This window comes from Trematomus bernacchii, unplaced genomic scaffold (assembly GCF_902827165.1).
Source record: "Trematomus bernacchii unplaced genomic scaffold, fTreBer1.1, whole genome shotgun sequence".
In the NCBI taxonomy this organism is placed as follows: domain Eukaryota; kingdom Metazoa; phylum Chordata; class Actinopteri; order Perciformes; family Nototheniidae; genus Trematomus; species Trematomus bernacchii.
Genome location: NW_022987973.1, coordinates 18,474,632 through 18,501,670, shown reverse-complemented (window position 1 = coordinate 18,501,670; position 27,039 = coordinate 18,474,632). Strand labels below are relative to the sequence as shown.

Genomic DNA, 27,039 nt, shown 5'->3' with positions numbered 1-27,039 from the left:
TATATACTTCTCTGCAACCCACTCCTTTCTTCCTTTTGGGCATCCCTCCACACAGAGCCGCTCTCCCTCCTACACGCTCAGCGATGACACATTTCCGCAGCTTCCATACCAGTGCACCGGAAAAATCTCCCAGAAACTGTTGGCATGGGAACCGGACGGTGATGTTTGGGAGGAGGGAAGAGAGGCAGAACGTGAAAAAGCAACTCATTTGTATGGACTGTGAAGAAGACCAATAATGGCACAAGTTACACAAACTGATTGACGCTGCCATGTTTTATTAAACAGAAGAGTGTGTGGGCTTTTGACAGATAATGTTGGAGATGCCACTCGGTTTACAGACATGGAACACTTTACTCATGTGATATCTGACTCCAAACTCATTCATATTGTATCTAATACAAAGTTTGACACAACATGTAAACTAGAACTGACCCATCAGATGTTGCCATTGTATATAAATAAGCTAAGAGCTGTCCCATGGATATTATAAAAATAGAGAATGTGATACAAAAAGCAATTGACCCAAAGGTGAAACCAAGAATAACACATGGACTGTCGTTATTTGAATTAATATTTATTGATGGCTGGACAAATGTAATTTGATTACAGTTTGTTCTGCTTTCAACCCCAACATGCACCCCAGGTTTTAGGATTACACCTAATCCTAGAGTAAACACTTGACTGGAAGTTGGTCCCCTGCTGCTGCCTGCTGCACCTAGTCAGTGTGAGTAAAAAGTGTCTTTAGGGTTATTACAGTATAACTTAAAGCTGGTATCTTGACAAAGACACATGGAATGTGAGTGACAACATATTTAACACAAAAACTAACAAAAATGTAGCTTTCAAAAGAGAAAATCAAATAAATGTATCAGCTCTCATTTGGTTTGGTTCAACATTTTAGGAAATCAATCAATACAAGTGAAAAGATTGAGATGAATGTATGTTGTTGTACCTGGATCTAATGTATAGTGAGAGAATTTTAGTTTTAGGTTAGAAAGTCCTGCAAAACAGTAACACCAGTGGTACAAATTAATTTGAAAATCAATTTAGTTAGAAAATAAAACACCCATTTTAACATTCCACCAAGGCATCTCCCTCTCTGCTGGTTATCCATTTACAGCGGTTCCTCTTAATTAAACTAAACACGCACTGACTTCACCACTACATTAACACCTTTGAGAACATTTTAAGTTAGAAAAACCAAACAAGAGATAACTAAGGGTTTCGAATTGGTGCTGACGAAGAATCGTCTAAATCTGAGTGCAATAGAAATCCCATAGTAGGAGTTAATGAAGCTATTAATGTCAATAGATCTCAATAAAACATGTTTAAGGGCTCTAGAAAGAAAGTAAGTATCACCTGCAGTGTAAAACTAAAAAGGCTTAACGCTAGTAAACACATACTCAGATACACACAAATATACAGAGGCCTCAAACCTCACATGCATCCAAATTGTTCCCTCATCTAGGCTTTATACACCCTCATGTTGAACAGACAGATGGATGGATGGATGGATGTGGGAATAGTTTTTAGTTTCCACGTTAGTGTTCCATTCATTAAAGCTGATGAAGAGCACCACTTTGTTCAGTATTTTTATGTTTGAATTGAATACATGTACCGCTGCCTCACATCCTCAATGACAGGGAGTATCGGAGGGAGGGAAACTGGGATGTGGCCCAGAAACTGTCACATTCTGTCTTCCTGGTCCATGATGATGGTCGTGGGACGAGTGTTTAACACAGCTGGTCCCCTCTTCCTGCCGCCATGCGTCTATCTAACCCTGCTTTTGCTTCTTCAGGTAACGAGCGCGCTGGGACAAACCCATCCCCATCACGTGGCTGTTGAGGATCTTGGCAGGGAGCAGAGCTGTAGTCACCCAACCCTACAGAGGGAAATTACATGGTCAGCTGGTGGCCTTTACAAATAACAGATTAGCATTCATTATGTAGTTCCAACCCACAGGAGCTACAACTGCGGCGAGAACAAGGAAAACTGGGTAGATAGCGCTGTTTTACCGTCTAGTATGTGACAAAGACATGGCTTCACATCTTGCATATAGATATTTGGATATTTGATCAAAAGTCAATCCCTCAGTTGTTGTAGTGTCTTACAGTAAGCTGTAAAATATGGTCAACTCATCTTGCTGGATCAATTCACTGTTGTAGTATAACTTTTCTTGAAGAAATGCTCATTATTAGATAGTGCTATGATGCTTGGTATAATACAGTATAATAATAGTGTAATGTTAGGGTGTGTACACCGTCAGAACAGTGTTTCCATCTGAATGAGTGTGTAACTTCATGTGGAGAAGAGTAGCGGACTCTGCTGCTAAGGCTAGTGCGCATGTCTGTATAAGGGGCCCACTCTCTCGCTCTGAGCATGTATGTGTAGGTATATGTGTGTGTCAGGTTGGACGAAGGGGCCACTTTTAGGTTAAGGTTAATTATTATTCACAGTGCCTGAGGCTAATGAGATGCGAGGTTACAACTGGGAAAGAGACCAGTGGTAAGACTCCCCTCACTTGATAGTGAACTTTGGTGAAGGTCAAGAAGGGGTCAATGTGACGGAACGCCTCCAGGGCGCGTGTACGGAAGTATAAATCCAAACGTCTGCAGAAAGAGTTACGGTCACGTGTACGGAAGTATAAATCCAAACGTCTGCAGAAAAGGTTGCTGACAAAGAAACGTCACCAGGGTCAACCAATAAGGGACAAGAAGGCTCGCTATAAAAGGTGCGAGTGCAACGTTTGTTCAACAGTATGATCCCGGGGTCTGCTCGCTCTTTGATTATAAAATTAAATATTGCATCGAACTCTGTCTGCCTCCAGCCACTTCTTTTGAACCTGTTAGAATGTGATGGTATAGTGTTGAGAAGATCCGGTTTCAACTGGCCCAGATCCAACATCACCAAGCAGTTCAAATTAATGCAAAAAATGTGTTTCTGCTTTTGCTCAAATGTTAATTAAGCTTAATCTTGACAGTGTGGCAGTTATAAGTCATAAGAAAGTAGCAGTTCTATAAAGCATCATTAATGGTTATTTCATTGACTCACCAGATTTAATTAGTGAACATTTCTCTTTTTATTTAATTAAAAGTGTTTCTCATGCTGCTAATTTATCTTCAGCCTTGTTATTGTCTTAATTGAAATATATATTACAAAAGCTCAGTGGATATAATAATAGAAAATTAATGATGTTTGAACATGGTAATACACTTATTTATACTAAGGGCAATTCACTTACACATCCATTAAGTTTTATAATTTGTATTGGTATAATGAAATATCTCAAAGACTTTTTGCAACCCTAAAAATATATAGAATCTGGTGAACTTGTAGAAGGTTCCGTCTCACAGCGGTGCAAATTACGTTTTGGGTATGTGTGGATTATTACTGTGAGACGGGCAGAGCTGTACTGCACAATTGAAGGCAGAGGGATTATCAGATAATCAGAGCAGACGCTGCTTGTCTGCAGCTTTTGGTTTAGTGTAATATCAGAGCTAGTGACAGGGAAGATCTGTGCTGAGTTCACAATATCTGCACCATATCCAGTGAGTGCGCAGTATCCACAAAGGCTTTTTTAAGCTGATAAAGAACATTAGTGTTGATATTAGGGAGACGTTGTTCAGCAGCGTCTAACACAAAGTGGAGGAACTGGAGAAAATGTCACACTGAACTTTCTGCTGCTCGTGTCCCCACAGAATCATTTCAGTGTTAGAATTCAGACTAAACTGCCAGGTATTTAGATTTCAGAGGACGCTTTTGCTACATCATGCTGATTATATAAATGCACAACAATATGCGGAGGAAGATCTGGCCTGCAGTAGGATTTAAAGTTCCAACTGGCTCTTTCTGCTGATCTTGAGTCATTCTGAGTGGTGAGTGAGTTATGAGTACACGCATCTGACAACACAGTGCAGTTCTTCAGTTAAGAGTTAACACCCGTTTCCAAAAGATGAGAAACATCGACGGGAAGTTTGTGCCAGGCATTAAATAAAGCAGAACAGAACAGATAGAGGACCAATGAAGATTGCATTTCACTGAATCACCGCACCTTTTGTTCCCAAGAAATGGTCACAAAATTGTAACCCTCTGTTCTTTAATCCTAACGTTACATACCAAGACTTACCATAATGGCATGTGGCAGGTAGCCATTGGTCTGGGTCTGCAGACCCACCGTGTTGAGCTCGGCTGACACGTAGCGCTCTGGACTGGGCTTGTCCAGTGTAGCATGCCGGATTTTACTCAGCTTGGTTGCAACAAAAAATGGCAGAACACTCTGGGGGGAACAAAAAAGGACAAACACACGTGAACTATCTTGTTTGATAGCATGTTAAGAGTATCGATACATTGTTGAAACCACATTTCATTTTCTTTAAGCCTTAAAATGGGACACAGTGCTCATTTTTAGATTCATACTTATCTTGCACTGTCTGACTGAGTGTACCTGTATTTACCCACTGCCTGATCTGTTTAGGCACCTGTCTCTTTAAGCTACGCTCCCAAAAAAAGCCCAGTCTGCTCCGATTGGCTTGGAAAAAAAATAGGATTTATTTTGCAAAGGCAGTTTTCTAACTGTGGCTGGAAGAAGGGGGTTCATAAAATGTCTCCTTAAAATTGCCTTTTGCATGTACGAACTATCGTTATGAACCTTCATCATCCAAAGCATGCTTGAAGGAAAACTAAGGTTGGCTCATCTACCTGTATGATGATGCCTTTGCTCTTGTATTCAGCTTGCAGTCCTCGTGAAAAGAAGTCCACAAATGCCTGTTTAAGACAAAAGCAGGTCATTAAGTCTACAATTCCAGTCAAATAAAGATGGCAACAAACATAAAAACACATTCACGTACACATTGCTGTCACAATGTTAACGTGTAATGAACTGAGACGATCGTTAAAATGCACATTAAACTAAAGATTGACCCTGGATGGATTTTTGATAAACTTTTAAACCTGTATTGCAGATTGAAGGATTAAGTAGATAAACATGGCCCAGAATGAAGACACAAATTAATCGGCTGAAAGTGTGAGCAGCAGGCTGTTTTTAAGCTAACAAAGACACATGAGACCGTTATAAAATATTATGATGCCATATGCTCCTATAAACATTTTTAATTGGTACACTACCTCGGGACCCGGAGTTAGTCAGAGACTTATTTATGTTCAACAATTAAAACGGCAAATATGAAAAAGGACACTTTATCCCTGCGTCCAAATAAAGGCTGAACAGACGTTAATCTTCATCGGTAGTGCCTCAGTGTGTGTTAGTTAGAGGACTAGAGCAGGGGTGTCAAACTCAAGGCCCGTGGGCCAAATCCGGCCCGCAACCTCATTGTATGTGGCCCGCAAGAGCTTGCAAAGAATATAATACATTACAATTGGTGTAATTGTTGAATATTTGCTTTCAATTATTTGCCCTAGACTTCTGCTTTCAGACGTAGTTAATTATGAAGTTATTACCAGAACTGATAATAATCCAATGCAGAGCCAATCATGTAATATAATATATTATTTTATATATATATATATTTATTTAGTCTTCAGAATCAGAATCAGAAACAGGTTTATTACCAGGTAGGTTGACACGTACGAGGAATTTGATTTGGTGTTGTGGTGCATATATAAAAGTAAAACAAAAATTAAAAACACAGATAGAGATATTTTAAGAAAACTATAATAACATAAACAATATATAATAAAAAATATAAAAAATGTAGTCAAATATAGCAGTATTTACATAGAAATAGAATGGAATAAAATATGTGCAGTAAACTTAAAGTTACAACCGGCCCTTTGAGTGCAACCATAATGCTAATGTGGCCCGTGATGAAAGTGAGTTCTGACACCTCTGGACTAGAGAGATCAACTCCTAACATGAGGAAGAAGATGGATTCCTCCTCATGGAGCGCAGGATGTAAACCGTTAATGGTCCTGGGATGCGTCTATCGAAAACATGTCAGTTAACACTTGAAGAAAAGGCCATAAACCATGTACTCCAATTACCTTAGAGGCAGAGTAGACGGTAAGGAGAGGGAAGGGGTACATCCCACTGGCAGAGGAGATGTTGAGGATGGCACCCTTCTTCCTGGAAACACAGGAATATAAGCAGAGGATCCTTTACTCTGAATAAAAACGTCCTGAAATCAATCGCAGTGTGATAGGAGAACATGGCACTGTGTGTGTGTGTGTGTGTGTGTGTGTGTGTGTGTGTGTGTGTGTGTGTGTGTGTGTGTGTGTGTGTGTGTGTGTGTGTGTGTGTGTGTGTGTGTTAGCTGAAGCAAAACGGCTCCATTTGTATTGTGAAGAAGAGATGGTAGATATTGATCAAAGATACTGTAACATCAATTCCTCAATGTATAAGTGTTGATATACGTTGCTACAGCCTGTGGTGTGTTCATACAATATTTAATATAACCAAGAGGTGGATGATATTTTGGATGTGTATATGATGGCCGGGCAAGTGACAGCCTTCAGACTTACTTTGCCTCAGCTACAAGAAATATCTGAAACCTGTATAAGTCAGCTGTAAAGCAGAGTTAACGATTCTATCACATAACAATACCCAATGTAACAGATGGTACAGTATGCTATTTATAAAAGAGACTATATTCCTTTTAAAGTAATAGTGTTGTCAATTTAAATAATGTTTCTATAGAGCTATTGCAAATAACAAGCAGTTTGAAGGTCAAGTTTATTAAGACGGGTTGTTCAGTGTGCAATATGTGAACAGCTTTGTTGTCCTTTGAGTTATTGTATAAACGGGTCACTATGATGCATTATGGGATGCTGTGGTGGTTGATACAGTTCAAATCAATGTCACAATTTAAATCAAAATATGGAAAATATGGAAGATAAATTGTTGACATCATCTTCAGTGAAATAAAAGTTAGAGTTAAACATTGTGGGAAATGTGCTTATTAAAAAGGAATTTGCTGCGAATGGCATAGAAGTAGTTTGGCAAATAACCGTCATACTAGGGCTGTGCGATTATGGCAAAAATCATAATCACGATTATTTTGGTCAATAATTGATATCACGATTATTAAATACGATTATTCATTGACTTTGAAAACATCCATTTATTAAACTTTAAAACAAATAATAATTTGAACAGTGTCTTTTTAACTGTTGATTATCCTGAGCGTATAATTCAACTGAAAAACCAATACAAAAATAAATGATATCAAAATAATAAATACCAATAAACAAGATCAACAAATATTTGGGAGCACACTTCAACAAGCTACTAAACATATATAAATATGATGAATAAAAATAAATTAGACTAAAATAAATTAGATCAAATATGTCACAACCTAGCAAAGCAAAATAATCGTTTTTTTCGATTATGTTGTTTTTGTAATTGTGGCAGGCCAAAATCGTAATTGCGATTAAAATACGATTAATTGCACAGCCCTACGTCATACAACCACTATGAGATTACACTTCAGTTCATGTACTGATCAAATCATTACGATATAACACTGAAGGCAGAGTTTTTTTTTACTTTGGAAAGAGTGCAAAACCTCCAGCTACACTTTTAGAACAATGCGCAGGGACGAAAATGAATATGCATATTTCCCAAAATATTCCTAAACTATCCTTTAGCCTTTGCATTTCACACACATGTTCAGGTGTATAATGGAAACAAACCAATTCATTTGAAAGGTAGTCATTGATTAACACGACACATTTTTATAAAACATGACACCAACCACTCAAGTCAAAGCTCTCTATAGCGCCTGATTGTGCCATTTGTGCCGGCGGTAATTACTACCAATCACAGTATTGTATCAGCAAAGCAATTATTGTTGAAAACACACGTCTTACCTCTCCACCATTCGAGGTAAAACAAGTCGTGTCATCTGGGATAAACAGTGGGAAGAGAGATGAAGTGTGAGAAACATAGTGAAAGCATTAGACTGACAACAAATGGCCTGTTGATGTGTGGGTTGTGGATAAGTGTGCGGAGGTGTGCATAAACATTTGTAACCGTGTGTGTGGGTAGTTTTCAGAGAGGTGGTCGTGGAGGGAAGAGAAGAAGAGAACGGGACTGATAATGATCGCAGAGGGAACAGTTTGAAGGAATATTGATGACATAAATGGAGGTGTAAAGAGAGGGGGTGGACTTTAGCTGCTGCTCTGGGAACTGCCAAACATGGAGAAGAGCGACGGAAGTGACTTACTATACTTTCCACGAGTGTGTGTGCGAGTGGGTTTATGGTCTGTGGGACTATCTGACAGTGGATATCAAACTATGTCATCCATTTGAATCTACTTGGAGAAACTTAATTATTTAAAAGGCAACCCAGATGCCACAGTGAGACATACAACACACATTAATGAGTCAATATCCACAAAGTGCATTTTGAGCAGGGCGATCCACTAATTATGATAATATAAACCAAGTGTCTTCAAAATCATTTTAGCACCGCTTAAACTTTATCATTTTGTATTACTTTGAACTTGAATAAAACGCAGACAGTTGGCTGTAATCACTGCCAAAAGTGCCCGTAGTAAATTTCAACTTGAAAAGGGGAAATACTTATTGGTTTGATTTGTTTCATCTTTGACACTAAAATGTCCTTTTTTGGTGGAGTCAAAAAGCTCCAATGACACATCAAGGTTTTAGATCACACTCACGTGGCACACAGACATTATGTTGATGTTGACCATGGTGTCGATGAACTGAAACAAGAAGAACAGGAGCTTTGCTTCAACCAGGGTTGCGTGTTTGTGTATTAACATACACATATTGTTCAGAAATCTACACAATTCTATTTGTACAGCAGGTATTTCAGATGTCGTCTTGGGATTTATTATAGCACAAGAAGATAGACAAGGGCTGTCACTATGTACATCTTAAATATGAACCAGCATAAACATTATCTTACAAATGAGAAGTGTAATTATTAAGCAATACAACTCACTGTTGCTCAATTGGATGGTGCTCCTACAATCTTTCTTAGCCTGGATAACCACCAGAAGCTAATGGTGGCCAATATTAGCTAAATGTAGGTGGACATTGCAGTTGTATTATTAGCGCTCTATTGTACTTATGATACACTGCTCTTTAGTATGTGCGATATTTGCCTTCTTTCAGCAGAAATAACATAGGATTGCTTTACGCAGACAAGATAGTTTAACTGCATTATGTTACGAAAAATGAAAGCATTTTCCAGTTCATATTTAAATCGTACTGAGATGGCCACACTATCCAGTTTCATTATGTCTGAAGCGTGGTTCTGATTGCACGAGTTGCCTATTCAATGTAAGGCTGAAAGAATCATTTGAGCCCAAAACAAAATGTGACAAAAATACATAAACTACATCTTATGGGATCTGCTATTATAGCCACTTCCCTTCCTTTTTAATCTTCACAAGACTGCGTGATATTATAAATATAATCCTTTATAAATTCATGGCTAATAGAATAATAATAACCATCAAACTTACAGTCTCCAGGTCGGGAACGTTGAGGAAGAATTCAGGGTAAGAATAGGATATTCCAACATTGTTGACTATAAACAAGAGATAACAAACAGGACTGTGACATAATACAAATAGTACATAATACTGTAAGAAGATGTTAATGAGTTCAGAGTGCTGTTCCTCTTTCTTATCTTAGGAGGGCAGCAAAGGGCTGAAGGATAAATTAACCTGTATGATTACATGAAAAACTGACATTTAATAGAGTGGAGTTTAAAGCATTCCTTAAGTCTGCAGTTCTTGATTTAGATTGACTTTGGGATCTCAAATGGGAAAATAATTCAAAGTGAGGTGGTCTAAGTCTTACCCAATACTCCGATCTCCAGTCCTGCAAGTCCATCTTCAATCCTGGAGTAGATATCTACGGCGCTGAAGTCTGCTGCGATCGTTTTGGTCTCCACGCCACATTTACTCGCTGAGGGGCACACAATATTTTCATTTTGCATATATGACAAGCGATGAAACATTTAAAGTGTTTAAAGCTTGACTCTTTTTCTTACAAATAGTCACATGAAAAAGGAAGAGCAGAGGAGAAAAAATTAAACCCTGAGATAATCCGTCTTCATCAATGAGGATATCCCTCCCTTAAGATGAAGCTTTTATTTAATTGGACAGATTCCATTTAAGCTCCAGCAGGAGGCTTTACTGCCTCCTAGCCAAAGCACAGGGGTCCTGCTCAATCTCCACTCAATAAGGACTCACTGATGGAAAACCTGCAACTCAATGTAATATCATTTAGTCTTAGTCATTTAGCCCTGCTGCCCTATCACAGTGCAATATGGATGCAACATTTCACATTCAGGATAAATGAGGCTGTGTGGATCATTAAGCTTCACTTTAGCAGCTGTCTTATTTCAACACATGAACTACATCATGAACTACATCAGTCCTGTGCCTTGAGCCACAGGTACTCTTGATTTCCCCCCCCCCCCCCGCTGTAACATGTGGGATTAATTAGATTGAAGGATTAAGTAGAGTCATATTATGATAAAGCATGTATTTCACCATGATTTATATGCTACTCATCTAAAGAGTTCTTTACTATGCATTCATTTTCCAAGTTGGGCAACATTTGTCTGCAATCAAATGTTTATCAAAATCTAAATAATTCAGGCAACCCACCGATCGCCTTTGAAACGTCATCCAGCTTCTCCTGAGAGCGGCTGATCAGCACGATGGCAAAGCCTCTGCGGGCGAGCTGTAAACACAAACAACATGTCAATAAAGCACTCAGTTTGCTGGAAACAGGGTGGAAGCTAAAAAGTTATTTATGGGATATTTACCACTTCATTAAAAGTTGTGCTTTCAAATAGAGTTATGGAGTTGTACATTAGATTTTGACCTGACATTTTAGTTCTAAACTACTCAAAAAGCAAAAAAGCAATCTTTTTTCTTTTTTTTTTGGCCAGCACTCCTAAAATGTTACTTTGGAACTGAATAAGATTAATCTTGAAGGCACGGATCTGAAAGCACAAACTTGTGAGGGACCGTTTGCAGAAGCCTTTATATTCCGGAGCAAGAAAATAAATCTTGTAAGTCTTAACTACACAATATGATGACTGGTAATTACAGAGACAAATGAAATGTTTGCAGAACCAGGATTAAAACACACCTACTGCAGCTTACAAACCACCCCTTCAAGTACAAAACACCATGTCATAATATACAGGGTTCATACATTTTTTCACAAATGATTTTCAATGACTTTTCCATGACCTTTACCTAATTTTCCATGACCAAAGAAATTGTTTATTTTAACATGGAACAGGAAAATAAGGTCTGTATATGAAACATGTTGTGCCTATCTAAAACAAATCAAATAGGCTTACTAGCTTCTACACGCTAAAGCAACTAAAATCTCTCACCAGCAAAATACCTCGTCAGTTAAATGCCATTTTACGTTTCATACAGTATTTATTATCATTATAGTATTACTATTTCGGCGATTAGATCAAATATAAATTATATTTGATGCAACTTTAGTTACATTTACATGACTTTTCCAAAACTTAGGGAAAAATATTGTTTTCCATAACTTTTCCAGGGCCTAGAATTAGCTTTTTGAATTTCCATGACTTTTTCCAGGTTTTTAATGACCGTAAGAACCCTGAATATAAGTGTTCCAAGTAATAATATGTAGGTGTTTCCCCCCCCCCCATCTAGTTTCACTGTGGCCCTGTGTTGTTAGAGTCTGAAGTTTTCCAGAGCCGGGAAATCATACCTCTTCTGCGTAAGCTTTCCCGATCCCATCTGTGGCTCCTGTCACGACTAAAAAGGAAAAAGGAGAGATAGAGACCGAAATCAGCAAGTTTTATATCACATTCTTTTAAAATATGAAAACACAAACTTTAAATGAGGCAAGATATGTTCATCCATATGAACTGAAAAAAATGCAAAATACAGAAACGACTATAGATTACTTCTATCAGCATAGATGTGGGCTCAATTGGAGCTCATCAAAACTGAAAAATGGATTCTTAGACTTATCTATATGCCCCTGTGTCAGGGTCAAACCATCTGTATTATTCTGCTGCTATATTAGCCTTCACTCATGCAGGAAGAGTAGACTCAGAGATTTTAAACAAATATGAACACAGCCCAGAAAAAGAAAGCGCCACATATGAACAGATGAAGTGCGCCACCTCCAGGAGAGTAAGCGCCACAGAAATCCAAGGATAAAGATGTCAGAGTTATGGACTGCTTGACAGCTAAGGGCTCCGTGTTAAGGGCAGTACAAAAAAAAAGAAAAAATGATAGACAAAAGTTCGAAGAGGCATTCGAAACATATAAATGAATTGACTTGTAAGGGTAAAGGGCTACATTGGAGTGTAGTCAGATATACTGAGGTACACGGAGAACAGACGAGGGGAATAAGGAGGACGAAGAGAGAGGAAGAGTGATAGAGATAAAGAGAGTGAGGTCCTCTCCTTCAGCAGCGCCAGTGAAGCGAGCGGATGCCCTGGAACTGCCTGGCACAAACAGCAGCAGCAGACTATTTTTAGCAATTCCCGTCTTCAAAAGGAACTATTCATCACACCTCTGGCTAAATATAAAAGTGGGCGCGAGTGGGATAGAGGGTCAGGGCGTTCCGATATGTCCCTGAATGACATGCAAAGCCCGGCTCAAGGAGCATCCTATTCCTGTGTAAACTTACACCCTGTGTATTTAGGTCGTACTATGTGTGATTATTATTTTGTTCTTATTTACTGGAAATGTTTTCTTTCTCGTTTGTTGTTTGGACCTACTCGTGAGAGTGAGGGATATTTATGGTTTAGGTCCAATCAGTCATAGTCATCGAAAGATTAGAACACTTTAGACAAAAGTTGTTTTTTTGGTTGTTCCTGTGTGCTGCCATTGGTTTTGTTTTGAACTACAATTCAGGTGATTAAAGAACATTAGCAGAATATGACAGAGCAAGCCAGAGACAGCTCTGTGGGGGAATGAAGCATCCCTGATGGAGGAGGCACCATCACAAGAGGGAGATAAAGCAGTAAAATGACACATGTTACTCTAGTCATGTCAAAGGAGCATGTGCTTCATTTGAAAGACTGCAGGTTCAACTTTCATTGTTAAGGAACTGAGGTTGCCTTTTGGTTGGCAACCCCAATTGGTCAATGCAGTTGTCTCATTAAAATGAGTCCAAGATTCAGTCTCACCATTTTGTATTTAGACCAGGAATGCATTGAATCTTATTTTTTCTTTTTCAGAATCAGTGTTGATACTAGGCGTGTTACGATGTAAAGCAGTAGTGACAATAACCATGATGTTAAAAAAATGAAGTGTTGATATAATGTTGATAATACATACATACAAATGTTTAGTATATTATTAAGTGCCTCTTAAGTTTAACCGTCCATTAGTGAAACTGTTTGGTTAGAGACGCTATCAACCTCCCTCTATTCATATTTTGAGTGTAATTAAGATACCAAAACAAATAGTTTTATTATATCAACCTGCCATATTAGTTAAGTAGTTCCTAATTAAATATGTATTTTGTTTCTGTGGTTCTACTGTTTATAGGCATGTGGTTAAGTAAAATACTCTCTAAGTGTACTAACAGTGCAGAGAAACCATACATTTCATATTTGTAATTACGCAATACTAATGTTTTAAGTTAGGAAGAGTTTCAAAATCAATATCTGGTGGAATCACACCAAACTATTTAATATTTCTCTCACTGCTCCGTCCATCTACCCTTTGCAGTACACATGTGCCCCTTTTGTGATCTTGCTAAGCACAGATGATGCCGAGGTGCCGAGCATCGTCTAGGGCTGCAGCGGAGACAAACAGGAGGGAGGGTGGGGGGGAGGAGGGAGGGGAGAAAATGACAAACACGAACATGGGGGATCCTGGGGCCACCTAAAAATAGCACGGAGCAGAGGAGGGGAGAGTGATGGGGCGTCTGCAGGCACGATGATTAGGGAAACAGGCTGGGTTATTCTGAGCGGTTTTAAGAATTAACTATATGAAGTTGGAACAGAGAAAATGGAAAGAAGCTTTTACAGCGGAGTGCATGTTCCCTCTCGTCAAATCAACCAAAGTCTATTTTAGGAACGGCTGTCTTCTCCGAATGTAGGTTAGACAGGCTGGGTGCTCTGATGATGGAGCTGCTCTGTGTCCGCATGGGGTTATTGGGTTTGATAGCCAGCTTCATTCGATTGTGGAACATAATTGAAGGACTGGAAGTAAATCACAATTATATGCACCTAAAATATATATAATAAGTCCAGCCCTGCTTCCGGAGATGCTTTATCTCCACTAGTGGCCTATGTCATGCAGAGATTTTTGCTAGAAGACACGTTTTGTTTATTATACCAATATCCGCAATCTTTGTGTGGCCATGTGTGCACGTTGTGGTCTGTAAGCAAAGTGTACACGCAGGATTAGACTATGGGCTAGCTAATGACATGTCAACAGTGACATAATGAGAAGAAGTACAGACGTCACAGCAGAGACAGAGGCTATTATTGCCACCGTTCTTCGGGGGGGGATTTGTTCTGCCTTGGTTAGGAAGAGATCTAAAGCAAACGGCAAACAGAGAGTGATCAACCAACTGTGATGTAGAGGGGAAACCTTGATTCCTTTAAAGATTGGTTGATTGGTGTAAAATAATAAGGAACGATTTGTAATAATCCATTGTTTGTTTCGATGAAATGCTGATTTATCTAACAGCAAACTGAACATCTTTGGGATTTGAACATTTGAAGATGTCACTTGAAGTTCACGGATATAAGACGGGACATCATCATATGGAATTTTCTGTCATTTCATTTCAAATAGTCATTTGTTGCAGCTTTAATTTAATGTAACATTGCATGCCCTATTGTAACATTTAAAACAATACAATTGTTCACTTCTGTGTCTGAAACACCAGGGTGATGAGTAATTATAGAACAAATGAAACCATTTGTATGAGTACATATGTCAGCGTTAGCATCAGTGACTGAGCCCTGATAAACTAAATATAGCTTTTATTTTGTCCCATCATCCGGTTGATAATACAAAGCTATTTAAAAAGTATGAACGTGGTACCAAAGCCCTCACAAGTTTGTAATTGAATGTTTGTGTACAGTTTGTATCTCAAATGCATAACTAAGAAGATACAATTGATCACAATTGACAGCATATTTCCATATACAAGCAGTGACATGATCGTGAGGAAGTAGCTGAAACTTTCTACATTTTGTTTCTTAACTTAAAGTGGACCTATCATGCTATATTTGAATAATATAGTGTAGGACCATACCTATATAAGGCATATTTATACTTTTTTTTTTCAAAATACCAAACAGATCATGCATTTTAGCCATGCCTCATTTTGCTCAATTTGACAATTTTTAGCTCTGTTTTTGCAAGGGCTGATTCAGTGAGAACAGCACCACCTACAGGCCTGGCATATGTACTACAACGTCTCCAGCGCTTTCGAACGGCAATGGCCGTGGCTGTCTCCTCCTGATTGGTGGAGTTGGCCCAATAGCCGTAGCGCCACCGTCCTGACGTCAGGACAGTGTTCAAATCTGGATCAGTTTTGATCAGATCCGTTGCAGCCCCTTTTTTAGAGATTTGGGTATGGAGGAAAATAGAGAGGGTTGTGTTTTCTGACACTTGGTGAGTTCCCTGGAACACCGGGGACACATATTCATGTATAAAAGACGTACAAAAGTGCATTTTGCATGATAGGTCCCCTTTAAATAATAGAAGCATTGTCTCAGATAGCATTATAATATAGTGGCTCTCTGTTATACTGCCACAGACTCATACACAAGAAAGTGAGATGTGGGTACCAGTGAACCTGCATCCCGAGGATCCTGCGTCTCATTTATGAATGGCTCGGGTTACATAATCAGGCCGTCCTTTTCAATCGAGTCCACCTCGCTAAGACAAATGTTGTGAATGAAGGCAGTGGCAGCAGCCAAGGCTAACGGGCTCGTTTGCCTCATCGGATATTCTGAATAATTTTGCATGTGTGATCCAAAAATAAATAAACCCGTCTGACGCGTTCCCATTTTTAGCTGGCGGAAAAAAAGATCAAAGCGCGCATTCCTCTCAACATTTGGGTTTCTCTGGCAGCCTGATGCCACTGTGACTGCACAGGCTGAAAAAAGACTGCTCAGATATTTTAAGAGGGAGCGTCTCAGTGAAACGATCAATATTCACACATCAAATGATTCAGGATCGGGATTTAAACACTGAAAATGGATGAAAGATTTATCCGAAAACTGACTAGTAACAAGGGTTTTTCTTCCACTGAGCATTGAGGATATACGTTTTTCTTCCAAACTACTATATGATTATATCAATACTTATACAGATTTATGTAATACCAGTGGTCCGACAGCTTATTATGCTATCATGTGAACCTTGGACACCAACATTACAACATCAAATCCATCCCAGCAGTCTGTTCAAACTGCAAGGGTCAGTCAGTGAGCCGTCTGGACAGATGGACAGCATTCAGTGTGATTTGATAATCCCCTTCGAGCCATAATCCCATGACAAGATTTACTCGAGTTTACACCAGATGACAAAAGGCTGATCATTCCCTGCCCTTTCTTTATTCCTTGTTAAAATGACCACAGACTAACACTGACCGCAGTCTGCTGCTGGGACAAAGGAGCTATAGTGTGTCACAAATGTGTGTGCTGGAGAAACACCAGTAGACGGGAGACTTCAAAATCAACAGTGTGAGACAGGCAGGGTGAACTTATCATGCAGCTGGGACACAGTGCACCAGCACAGTGCTGTACATGGTGTTCATGTCCTGTGCCCAGAACAACACTCAAACATTACTTCATCCATGTGTGCACATAACTGACAGTTTTAAATTGAGAATGTTCAAAATCAGTTACACCATTTGACTGAAAATATTCGTTCTTATTCAAGTTATTTAGTGTTTTCACTTTAGGACTAATGTATGTTTATTATATTTTAGACTAACAAAATGGTCTCTCTCGACTATTAAATATATTGCTCTGCTATTGCTCTCACTTTGTCCCGACAAGATTGTAAAATGTATTTATGGGTGTAAATATTAAAAGCAGAAAGTGTTCCCTAACTTCCCTAAATGCAGCTCCTGTTCCAAGGCTTCATTGTTCAACTGCTAAAGCTGATAAGACCGTAGGATTTAAAGACTAATGTTAAAAGTTACATTTAAAAATGTTAGCTGTTGCTCCATATGATTAAACACAAAATAGTAGTATTGGACGCGTGAAATTGTTAAAAGCTGAGCTGCAGGTCAGAGATTCTGGAAGAGGTCAGAGTTGCAACAGAATATCATTTCCAGCCAGAAGGGGTCAGTGAGCAGTGGTTGTAAATGTCTGGTTAATACAACCACAAGGAGGGTTCAAGTTGATTCAAAAGTAACAGTCATAAAGTACTGTACTTAAGTACTTTGTAGGTTATTGTATTTTACTTGAGAATTTTCATTTTCTGCTACTTTCTATTTCTCCACTACAATTCTAAGGCTAATAACGTACTTCTTACTCCACTCCATGTATTATAAATACTTCACTTTGAAAATTAAGATAAATAAATCAAAATAAAATTATCAATTAAAAGATAGATTAGCAATAAGCATTATAGAATAAGATAAAGCTGTATTGATCTTACAAGGTGGAAAAACACAAGCTAATTAAGGAGTAAATTAGATAAAGTAAATAAGACGGATAAGCTTTTTCTTTACAAGTTGCAGCATTGGAGTAATGTGCACAATATTGTGAATACAATATAATGATATATGCATGACCCTGAAATGGGCCATTGTGTATGATGAGTACATTTACTCTTGCTACTTCATATATGTAGATGACAAAACGTACATGTTATCATTTGATTGCAGGACTTGTTCAGTACTTCACCTCTGCTCCCCTTGGGAACAACCAGGAAACTACATGACTATACCAACATTTAACATGCAATGAACTTAATAATACAAATTAATATGACGAATTAGAAATTAACTGACTCCAATTATAACTTTGGTTATTTATGTCTGTATGATATTTTATCTTGAATTGTTTCACGCTTCTCTGTGGTCATACAGTTCAGATAAAGAACCTACCTGCCCATTTCCCCAGTCTGGTGGGGGACACGAGCTTCCCGTTGCCCAGCACCCACACCCTGAGCCCGGCCAGCAGCCGGTACACGGAGCTCACGGAGAGCCAGGCCGCGGTCAGAGCTCCGAGGACCAGCAGCGGCGTCTCCACCGCCCGGAACACTGCTTCTCCACTGGACGACATACCTGCACAGCACACTCCTAAGTCTGCTTTAACTGTTTATAGTAACGCCTGGATTTATAAAATATGTATTCATGTAATAAAAGTGTGCTCAAAGTGCAAATGCATGCGTCCTAAAAAAGGATTGTTGCTTGCTTCCGCGTTTTACACTTCCGCATTAGAGCTTGGCTGGCTGTGATTGGTTCCTCTTCTTCTTCTTGAGCTGATCGTATTAGTAAATAGCAAGGTATCTCAGCTCTACTACCATCTGGTGTTATACCGCAGTCCTCCGTGTCTTCCGTCCCGTAATTTGTATGTATACATTTACATAAAATAAAGAATATAATGTCTTATATGATATGGCATTTTCTTAGCTGTCATGTTGTTTTATAGTGTATGTCTTTGTCACTAATTTTCTCTTCATGCTCATTATGTTGCTCATCGGCCAAGTTGGGTAAACTTTTCTTTATGATATAAAAAAAATGCAATTCGAGCTGCAATGTTTTACATTGAACTGTAAATGTTTATTATTTCTGAGAAGGTTGAAATACCTTAAAAGGATATTCTCTTACCATAATGTTTGAAGTAAAACAAGAAGTATGTGTCCTGTCAAAATTGTTCATCCATTGTATTAGTTTTATGAGAATATAGCCGCTTTTGGCTTTTGGTATACAGTAGCAATCATTAGAAGTATTCATGAAATATACTCACAATATCGTGAGAAATACATCATGTACATCTAATGAAACCTGAGAATTCTGTGAGATTTATTTTGAGTCTATTTTACCAAAGGGGCCTAAATGTGGGTAAAAAGTAAAACTACAAAACAGCCCTATGCACGATATTTCTTGAATTTGTTATTTTGTGTTCATTGTAAAAAGAAAATTGTTTTTATTGTTTTTGCCATCAACACGTATCCTTTTGAATTTTATATCTTTCTTCATAGAAGTAACAACACAATTAAATCTAACTTAGAATACACACACACACACAAACACACCACACACACAAACACACTCACACACACAGACACCACAGAGTACACAATTCAGCCAAGTGGAGCAGACAGCAGCCGTCCATGATGTGAGAGTGAGCGTTACATAAGAGCATTGCATCTAAAAATAGAAATGCAGCAATGGTAAACAGGAGTCTAAACTGTTGGCTGTAGGCTTTCAAAGTAACCTGAATGAAATGTAGATTAAAGAGCCATCTCGGACATAAATGGACCAGCTGCTCATCATAACCAGGAGAGCGTGACAGGCGAGTAGCAGGCCTGATGTCTGTGTGAGACGGAGTGTGAACGAGGTGGATGAAGCTGGTTAAGTTGTACATTGATGAATGAAGAGAGAAGCTAATTTGTGACATTAACAAAACATATGAAACCAGTGGGAAAGTAACAGAGGTGTATACAGATCTTTTGATCATATGGTGCTCAGACATTCAGCATATTGACGGATAGCTCCTTACAATTATCTCATTGTTTGTATTTGTCATTTCTGAGAATAAACCTCATTGATATAAGAGATATCGTTATCGAACACTGTGTACATTCAGGATAATATGAATGTAATTGGACTAAACGCACACACATACAGTAGAGGCAGAACACCATATTCACAGAGCAATTATTACAAATATTATACTTTATAAACTCAAGTGGATTTTACAAGACATAACACATTATATTCTGTGTCTTCTTAACATCTGTTAGGTTCACAAGCTTTTATTTATGTTTATTTCATGTGTTTATTTCAGGAAAACATCACACTTATAATTGCTGTGGTTATTTTCACGAACACTAAACATGGAAAAGCAATAAGGACACATTATAGAAGATTTCACTTTGCTTTTATTATACAGCTGTTACATGAAAGGTGTGAAAAGCCTTATTAATATTGAAACATATAGCATCATCCGAAACTAACCATGCACACACAGTTAACAAATCAATTGATTTATAATTCAATTTTGTTTTACATAATCCACAGACATTATGATATGTTTGAAAAAATAAAATAGAAAGGATATTACAAAATAAGACTTATATAAAATGTTAGGTTTAAATACATCAGTTAAAACAAATAAATGGAGACAAGACACACATGGAGGGAGGACAATTGTGAGGTAAAAGTTAACACACACACACACAAACACACACACACATTATTGTCTCTGCCTTTTGTTAAATAAGAACCGCCACAAATTAATTATTCAGAGAAATATTCATTTTCTTTAGGAGCCTTAACAGTTATTGTGTACCTCGTTGTTTCAAGATAGTTGAACAGTTCTTTAGAGTGTTAGAAGAATGACAAGCAGATTTCAGTTGAAGTCTGTTCCTGGTTGCTTGGTGTGAGTGTAGTAGTCCTGCATTCAAAATGTTGTTTATATAAAAGTAGAAAAGTATTAGCATCAACCCATATCAATTTCAAAGAAAAGCACTAATTCTGCCTAACAGCCCATTTCAAATGAATATTATACAATTGAAATATGTGTTCACTGTTCGTGTTTGAGCTGGAACAGAAGGAAAATGTTTCAACTACAAATGCTGACCTGTACTTTGTGAATCTCACCGAGGAAATAAAACTGTTTATCCAAAACTTTCATAGTACACTATGAAGTATTTGTTGATTATATTTTGTATTATTGATTTGAATCTTCAACGTATCAAATTGTGGGTTATCATAGATTACAAAAAAAGTCTGTGGGCTTCTGTGAATATTTATACATGCAGAACACAGTATTGCATCTAATTTTATTTCAGAATGTATTCGACCAAGAATTGTAAAAACGTATTTTCTATGGATTTATTTCTCTTTCACACACATACACACACCTGCAGAAGTACCATTATAACATGGATGTGCATTGACTCCTATAGACATTGACCTGTGTCTTGCCTTTCAGAAAACATACATATTTAAATGCTCATTATCAGACAGTCATAGAATACATAAATACATTTAGAAATTCCTCTTTAATGTATATGTGTTGTTGACTATACATTGTTTGTCCACTAACAGAACATTACAGCACATTACAAGCTGTAGGTTTGGTTCTCACGAAATCCTAAACACTTTCTCAAAACCCCAAATCCCCTAATGATTTGCAGAAAAGGACCAGAAGGTCTATTATGACATTAAATGTAAACCCCTTAAAAGAAAATCACACACAGTATCCCTATATTTCTCTCAAATAGAAATTGTATTTAAGACTTTTGAAATGATCTGGTTTTGTTTCACTGTATTAAATAATAGTTTACCATTTATGACTTTTTACAAAGTTATTGTCTCCATCCTCACGCCACATAAGACAGAGAACTACCGAAGCAGACCAGTGTGTGTATTTTGTGTAATTGTTATTAATTCTCCTCTAAGCAGGTGAGCTGATTAGAAAGATGGCCTGGAGGTGAAATCGCAGGGAGAGGGAGGCTTAAGCACATTCTCAATCCCCTGAAACAGGAGCTCCCTGCTCACAAGAGCCAAGGGGGTTTTCTTATTGCTCATAGGTGAGACCCCAGGACCTAGGGTCTCCTCTATGAAGTGACTCTTATTCAAATATCTCACAAAGCAAATTGAAAGGGCTCAGTATTTCATGACGGATTGACAAAAAGCAACATAACATATGTAAAACTGAGGGTAAGCTAGGGTTAGGGCAATAATCACCTGAGGTTTTCAGTGTGTGTGTGACTAATCATTTCATTTGAACACAGAAGGTTTAGTTACAAGTTCCTGCCCGTTGAAGTGTTTGCACACTAAAACATGATGAATCTTTGAAGATCAATACACTGGCATGTTGTGACACATACAGTAGTTTAGTGCTGAGCCTGAACAGGTTCAAATGAAATCCTTTGGAAGGCTGGTAAATGATTAGGGCTCATTCCTTACTTGCAATAATAAGTAGACATAGATTTTGTTTTATTGTAGATAACACTGATCAACGAGTATACTATACCCAAATATTGTTGTTGTAAAGGAAAAGTTGCGTAGACAATCTGTATTTCCATGCTTGTAATATTTGGTGATCAAGAAGAAGAAGAACAACAACAAAACAAGAACAAGTTGTACATTTCAGGGTGGTATAAAATACGTAAAATGAATGCACGGCTATGGTGCATGAACATGTTTACAGACGTTTTTGCTTACAATGAGGAAAATCTAAGGTTTACTTCTCTCACAGTTTTCCTCACTCACTCTGTGGATTCCACCTGCTGACCTCACAGTGGTCAGGTCACTGCTGCCGTCTCCCAGCATAGTGTGTGTGATGTACACAACCTGTCAGTTCAAAAGGCACAGACAAACACAAATAGGATAATATGAAAAAGTAGAAGAAAATGATGTCATGCTTGTTTAAAGAACCGCTCCTGTAACCTGTGACATTAGTTACATTGGTCCATAGTGAATGTTTCCCTCAAGATTCAGAAGAGAACACATAAAACATCTACATATGTTAGAGTGTGATTTCCTATAGGAAAACTTGCAATGTGCATTTTTTAACTATAGGATCGCAAAAGCTTAACAAAGAAAGAGAGGTGTATTTGCATAAACATTTTAAAAATGACGTAGGTGCACCTCAAGTTTCTGCAACGGTAAAACTATTCACAGTACATCATTTTCAATTCAACATCTACGCAGGTGACTTAAACCCCTAAAATCCTGAAGTAAGTATATGTCAGTTATTTAAAAATAGTTTCATCAGGAACTGTTGAGGAACTGCTTTGACCAAAATGCCTGATTCATCTTCCTCCCTCTGAAAGAGCTGAAATATAAGAGTCAAAACAACATGCTGCTAAAAACAAAAGCTTCTATTCAAGACAATGTTTGCAATTTTATTTGCTGAAAAACAACAAAATTGTACATGTTTAGGGAACCAATTAATGTTATTCTGATGCAGCATCATTCCTTTATTTATCATTAAAAACTATTTGTTTATATAATAATTATATTTTAACAGTGTTGTGCCAAATCCTTAATATTTACTCACTCTTGTAAAATGTTTATTTTATAACAGAATAGTGTGCCTAATTAGACACATCACAAGCTGCCACAAAACACTCACTGCTGAATGAGTGTACTGTTTCGGCTGGAGGTGGTGTGGTGTGTACAGAGGTGCAAGGAAACACTCCTTATTTCTGTATAACCCTTTTTGACCTGTGGCTTCTTTCACTTCCCCATGCATCACAGCTGGAGAGAATACATCATTTAGAATCAATTTTAATGCAACATGCTAGTGTTTTGGGTCACTTTGTGAGTCCAGACCTCAGCCTGTCTTCACTGCACGACAACAAGAGCGACGTTCATTATCCTCCACAAATGCTTTTTGGGGTAAGGGCTTCCCAGATTCATGTATGCACAGCAAGCCCAGACCGCAAAAAGATTCGTGACGGACAACTGCTCCCAAAAAATCCACATCCACTCCATTCCTCGGGTCTTCATCCTCAAGATGTTTCCAGATAGAAACACCTTTTGCAACGGGGCGTTTGTGTAGCTACAATCGGTTATTTTGGGTTACCATCCGATACCAAAAGTGAAAGCCACTGGGCTGGCATTGCTTTGCAGCAGCACGCAGCCTTGTTATTAAAAAGAGCGGCGATGAGGAGAGGCGGCATCTCATTGCTGTTATAGACTTTAACGCGCAGCAGAGGTGACCGCCGTTTCATTGGACAGGGAGACTCGTCATCTACCAATAGCGATGCAAAAGGAAAAGAGCACCTAAGCAGGAGGCCAAAGCACCTGACAGCTTCATTACTGCCCCCCGACATCCACTATGGACACCAGTGAGACGTTAAACAAAACCATAACCCACAAAAAGACAGAATCTTGATCTGATGTGTGCGGATCACTTTACACTGAGGAAAAACACATTATGACAACGATCGGTGACTCCAGTTTCATTAATAGTAAAGTTCCCTTTATTTACAAAGGGTTAATTTGGCTCCTAAGCTCCAGCTGCCGAAGCAGGGGCCCCACCCTCTCTCCGTTTTCATTGGGCCGTCCAGCCTTTCATTGGCGGACGCGTCTCCCAGCCGGTCACGATTCCCCCCATCTGTCTCAGACGCACCGGAGCCAGACGCCACTGACGCAGCACGCGCCTTACTCACTTTTAGCAGTCACGACTCGAGACTCATCGTGCACAAAAGGGAGAAAAAACGGCAAACAACGATTGGATAGTAAAGGTAGCGATGTGCTCTTGGGATTGTTGCCCTTCAGCCTATGCATGACAAAAAAAACGAAATCTGAGCTTTTGCACGTTAAAACAGCAGAAAAATGAAAGAGCAAGCATAATAAATGAGAAATCGTAAAAGCCTCAAGCCTTTCGTTTGAAACATGGTGCATGGAACTTGAAAAAAATGCCCACTGTGGTGTTGTAAGATCGCTCTGTGCTAAAAGGCAAAGCCATTCTTAAAGCGGTTCAGCACCACAGCCGGAGGACAGCTCCCCACTCACTCCGAAATCATCCAGATATTCCAGAAATCTTGTTTGGGTCTAACACAATTACAACAGCAATAGAAAAAATAATTATGAGATCAACTGCATTTAACTGAGAGAAGAGAAATCCACCCTTTTTATTTAGAACTAAGGGTGATTCCCGTGTAGCTGCAAACAGACTGGTTAGAGATCCCTTCACGCATAGTGCAACATTTTTTGCAAAAATCCACACAAAACACTCATGACATGGCGTTTCTCCCCGCACACATCCCGCGTAAATCGAAAATGAGCTACACATCTACGTTTTGCATTGGTTTAAATAAAAAGCATACATAGAGCCTGAAAGAAAAAGGAAACAGGTGCATCTGGAGAAAGGTTCACACAACTCACCATCGTAGCCTCGGAGCCTCCAGTAAAACCACGAAAAGTGTCAGAAAAAAAGCAATTTTCTCCACAAAATGTGCTCTGTCTTTTTGCTTCTTCAAACTATGCACACACTGTACTCTTGAATGGTGAGCCTTTTATAGGAGTGATGCCCCCTATCTATTTCTGGATCACGATCCAACCCCGTTTCTATTTTTAGCTCGCGCGTGATGAAAAAAGAAAAGCTCGCAGAGGTTCCTTGGAGGAATTTCGAGCGTGCAGCGTTTGAGTGCTGCCGCGCGCTCCCGCCTTTCTCCCTCCCTGCCTGCACGATGCATGCGCGTGCACGGCAGCATCTTATTAACAGTGATGCTGTGGAAAAAAAACGCACGCCGGGACTTCAACAGAATCAAGGAAATGTGCACAATTGGGCATTTATTATTTCGTGATTTTCTACTGGAAACACCTGGTAGACCTTCATGCACATACACGCAAGAGCAAAGCTTCCCCCACCCTATCAAATAAAACACATTGTGACCAAAATGCTCACACTAACCTATAATCGTTAGTCCTCATGGCAAATGATGATTTCATACCATTACAATTTATAAAAACTATTATTTTGGCACCCTTCTTTATATGTAACCCCAACAGAAATGGAGGAATACTTCCTTCTCCTGGGGGCTGCGTCAGTCACTAGACGTCAGGTGGAGAATCTCCCACTTTGAAGGTGGATGCAGGAGCTTCCGCTGTGTGTACGGTGGCTAAAAACCAGCGACCATCCAATGAAACACCCGCTGAAAATGTCGAAAACAGATGATAGGCTAAAGAGTGAGCAACCTCCTCCCAATTTAAAACTGGAAAGATAATTTTTGTCTAAACCTCCCATGTCATTGAAAGCAAATGTGTAAATTGTCCATCATGATCCAACACAACATCATGTCATACATCCTCTTATTTCTATAAAGGTGGATCAAAATGACGTCCGGTTGGGTTAACCCTCCAGCAGAGCCAGAAGAGGCCCTCAGTGTGATGATGCAGAGACACACACGCACACGCACACGCACACACACACACACACACACACACACACACACACACACACACACACACACACACACACACACACACACACACACACACACACACACACACACACACACACACACACACACACTCAGGCTGCTGCTGCTGCTGCTGCTCCGTCCTGCAGACTCCCCCTGCACAGGGCAGAATGCTGAAGCGCGTAGTAACGGAGCGGCGCTTGGCCGACCGATGATGCTATTTTTAACTCTCATACTCAACATGCCTGGCGCTGCGGGTTTCTGCTCAGGGTAGCCTACTACTGTACGGAGAGGCTAACATCAACACAGAGACAGCTTCCAGGCTCCATCTGCTCTCCCACAATAAGAAAAAAAACAATCCTGTTTGTTCTTTATCAATGTATCTCTTTAAGAATGAAACACTGTCTCATTCATTAAAGCTGCAACCTGTTGGATTTTCATGGCATTACATTTTCAGGAGATGATTTATATTTTGATGATCACAACACATGATTCCTTATTACTCTATTCAACATTTAAATCTTATACATCTTTAAAAATAATAATAGAGCCTATTTATAATACATTATAGACACACATCTGGCACACCAGTGAACTACAAGCATCACTATGACTACAGAGGATCTGTAGTCATAGTGATACTCAAAGCTCTTTCATATGAATACATAAAGTTAGTTACTTTGCAGCTTCAGCACATCACACCATTGATAACTGATGGTGCAGACAAGGAATTAAGATGGACGTTGCAAACAAGATTAGCTGAAATTAAAGCTATACTTATTTCAATCTTAAAAACAGATCAAAATCTATACTCTGTTTAATATACTACATTACTGCACTCAAGTCAAAATGTGATCTCGAGGCTTAAGGGCTAGACTCAAGGTGTGGACTCAATACACATGAGTCATTCGTTTGAGTCATGCTGATGAAACAGAACCAATTTAACATTAATTTTGTACTACAAACTATATCCTTTTTAGCTTTGTA

The 27,039-nt window shown here is 38.8% G+C and overlaps 1 protein-coding gene across 1 annotated transcript; it reads right to left on the bottom strand.

The window, feature by feature from the left end:
* Positions 1-258: 258 nt before the first annotated feature.
* hsd17b12b (hydroxysteroid (17-beta) dehydrogenase 12b) lies at positions 259-18,395 on the bottom strand. The gene is made up of 11 exons (XM_034116791.1): positions 18,047-18,395; positions 11,708-11,754; positions 10,609-10,684; positions 9,794-9,901; positions 9,454-9,518; positions 8,641-8,685; positions 7,828-7,862; positions 6,001-6,082; positions 4,699-4,764; positions 4,127-4,276; positions 259-1,882 (listed from the first exon to the last, which is right to left on the bottom strand). Exons 1-11 carry the CDS (start codon positions 18,222-18,224, stop codon positions 1,775-1,777), a joined length of 960 nt encoding a protein of 319 aa, XP_033972682.1. The 5' UTR covers positions 18,225-18,395; the 3' UTR covers positions 259-1,774.
* Positions 18,396-27,039: the final 8,644 nt, after the last annotated feature.

What these genes read in the sequence shown, in the direction of transcription:
- hsd17b12b (XM_034116791.1), bottom strand. Translation starts at nt 18,224, where the DNA reads ATGTCGTCCAGTGGAGAAGCAGTGTTCCGGGCGGTGGAGACGCCGCTG. An exon ending in ACTGGAGATCGGAGTATTGG is followed by an intron (nt 9,519 to 9,793) that starts GTAAGACTTAGA and finishes TCTTGTTTATAG; the next exon opens with TCAACAATGTTGGAATATCC. An exon ending in ACCTGCCACATGCCATTATG is followed by an intron (nt 1,883 to 4,126) that starts GTAAGTCTTGGT and finishes TTCCCTCTGTAG; the next exon opens with GGTTGGGTGACTACAGCTCT.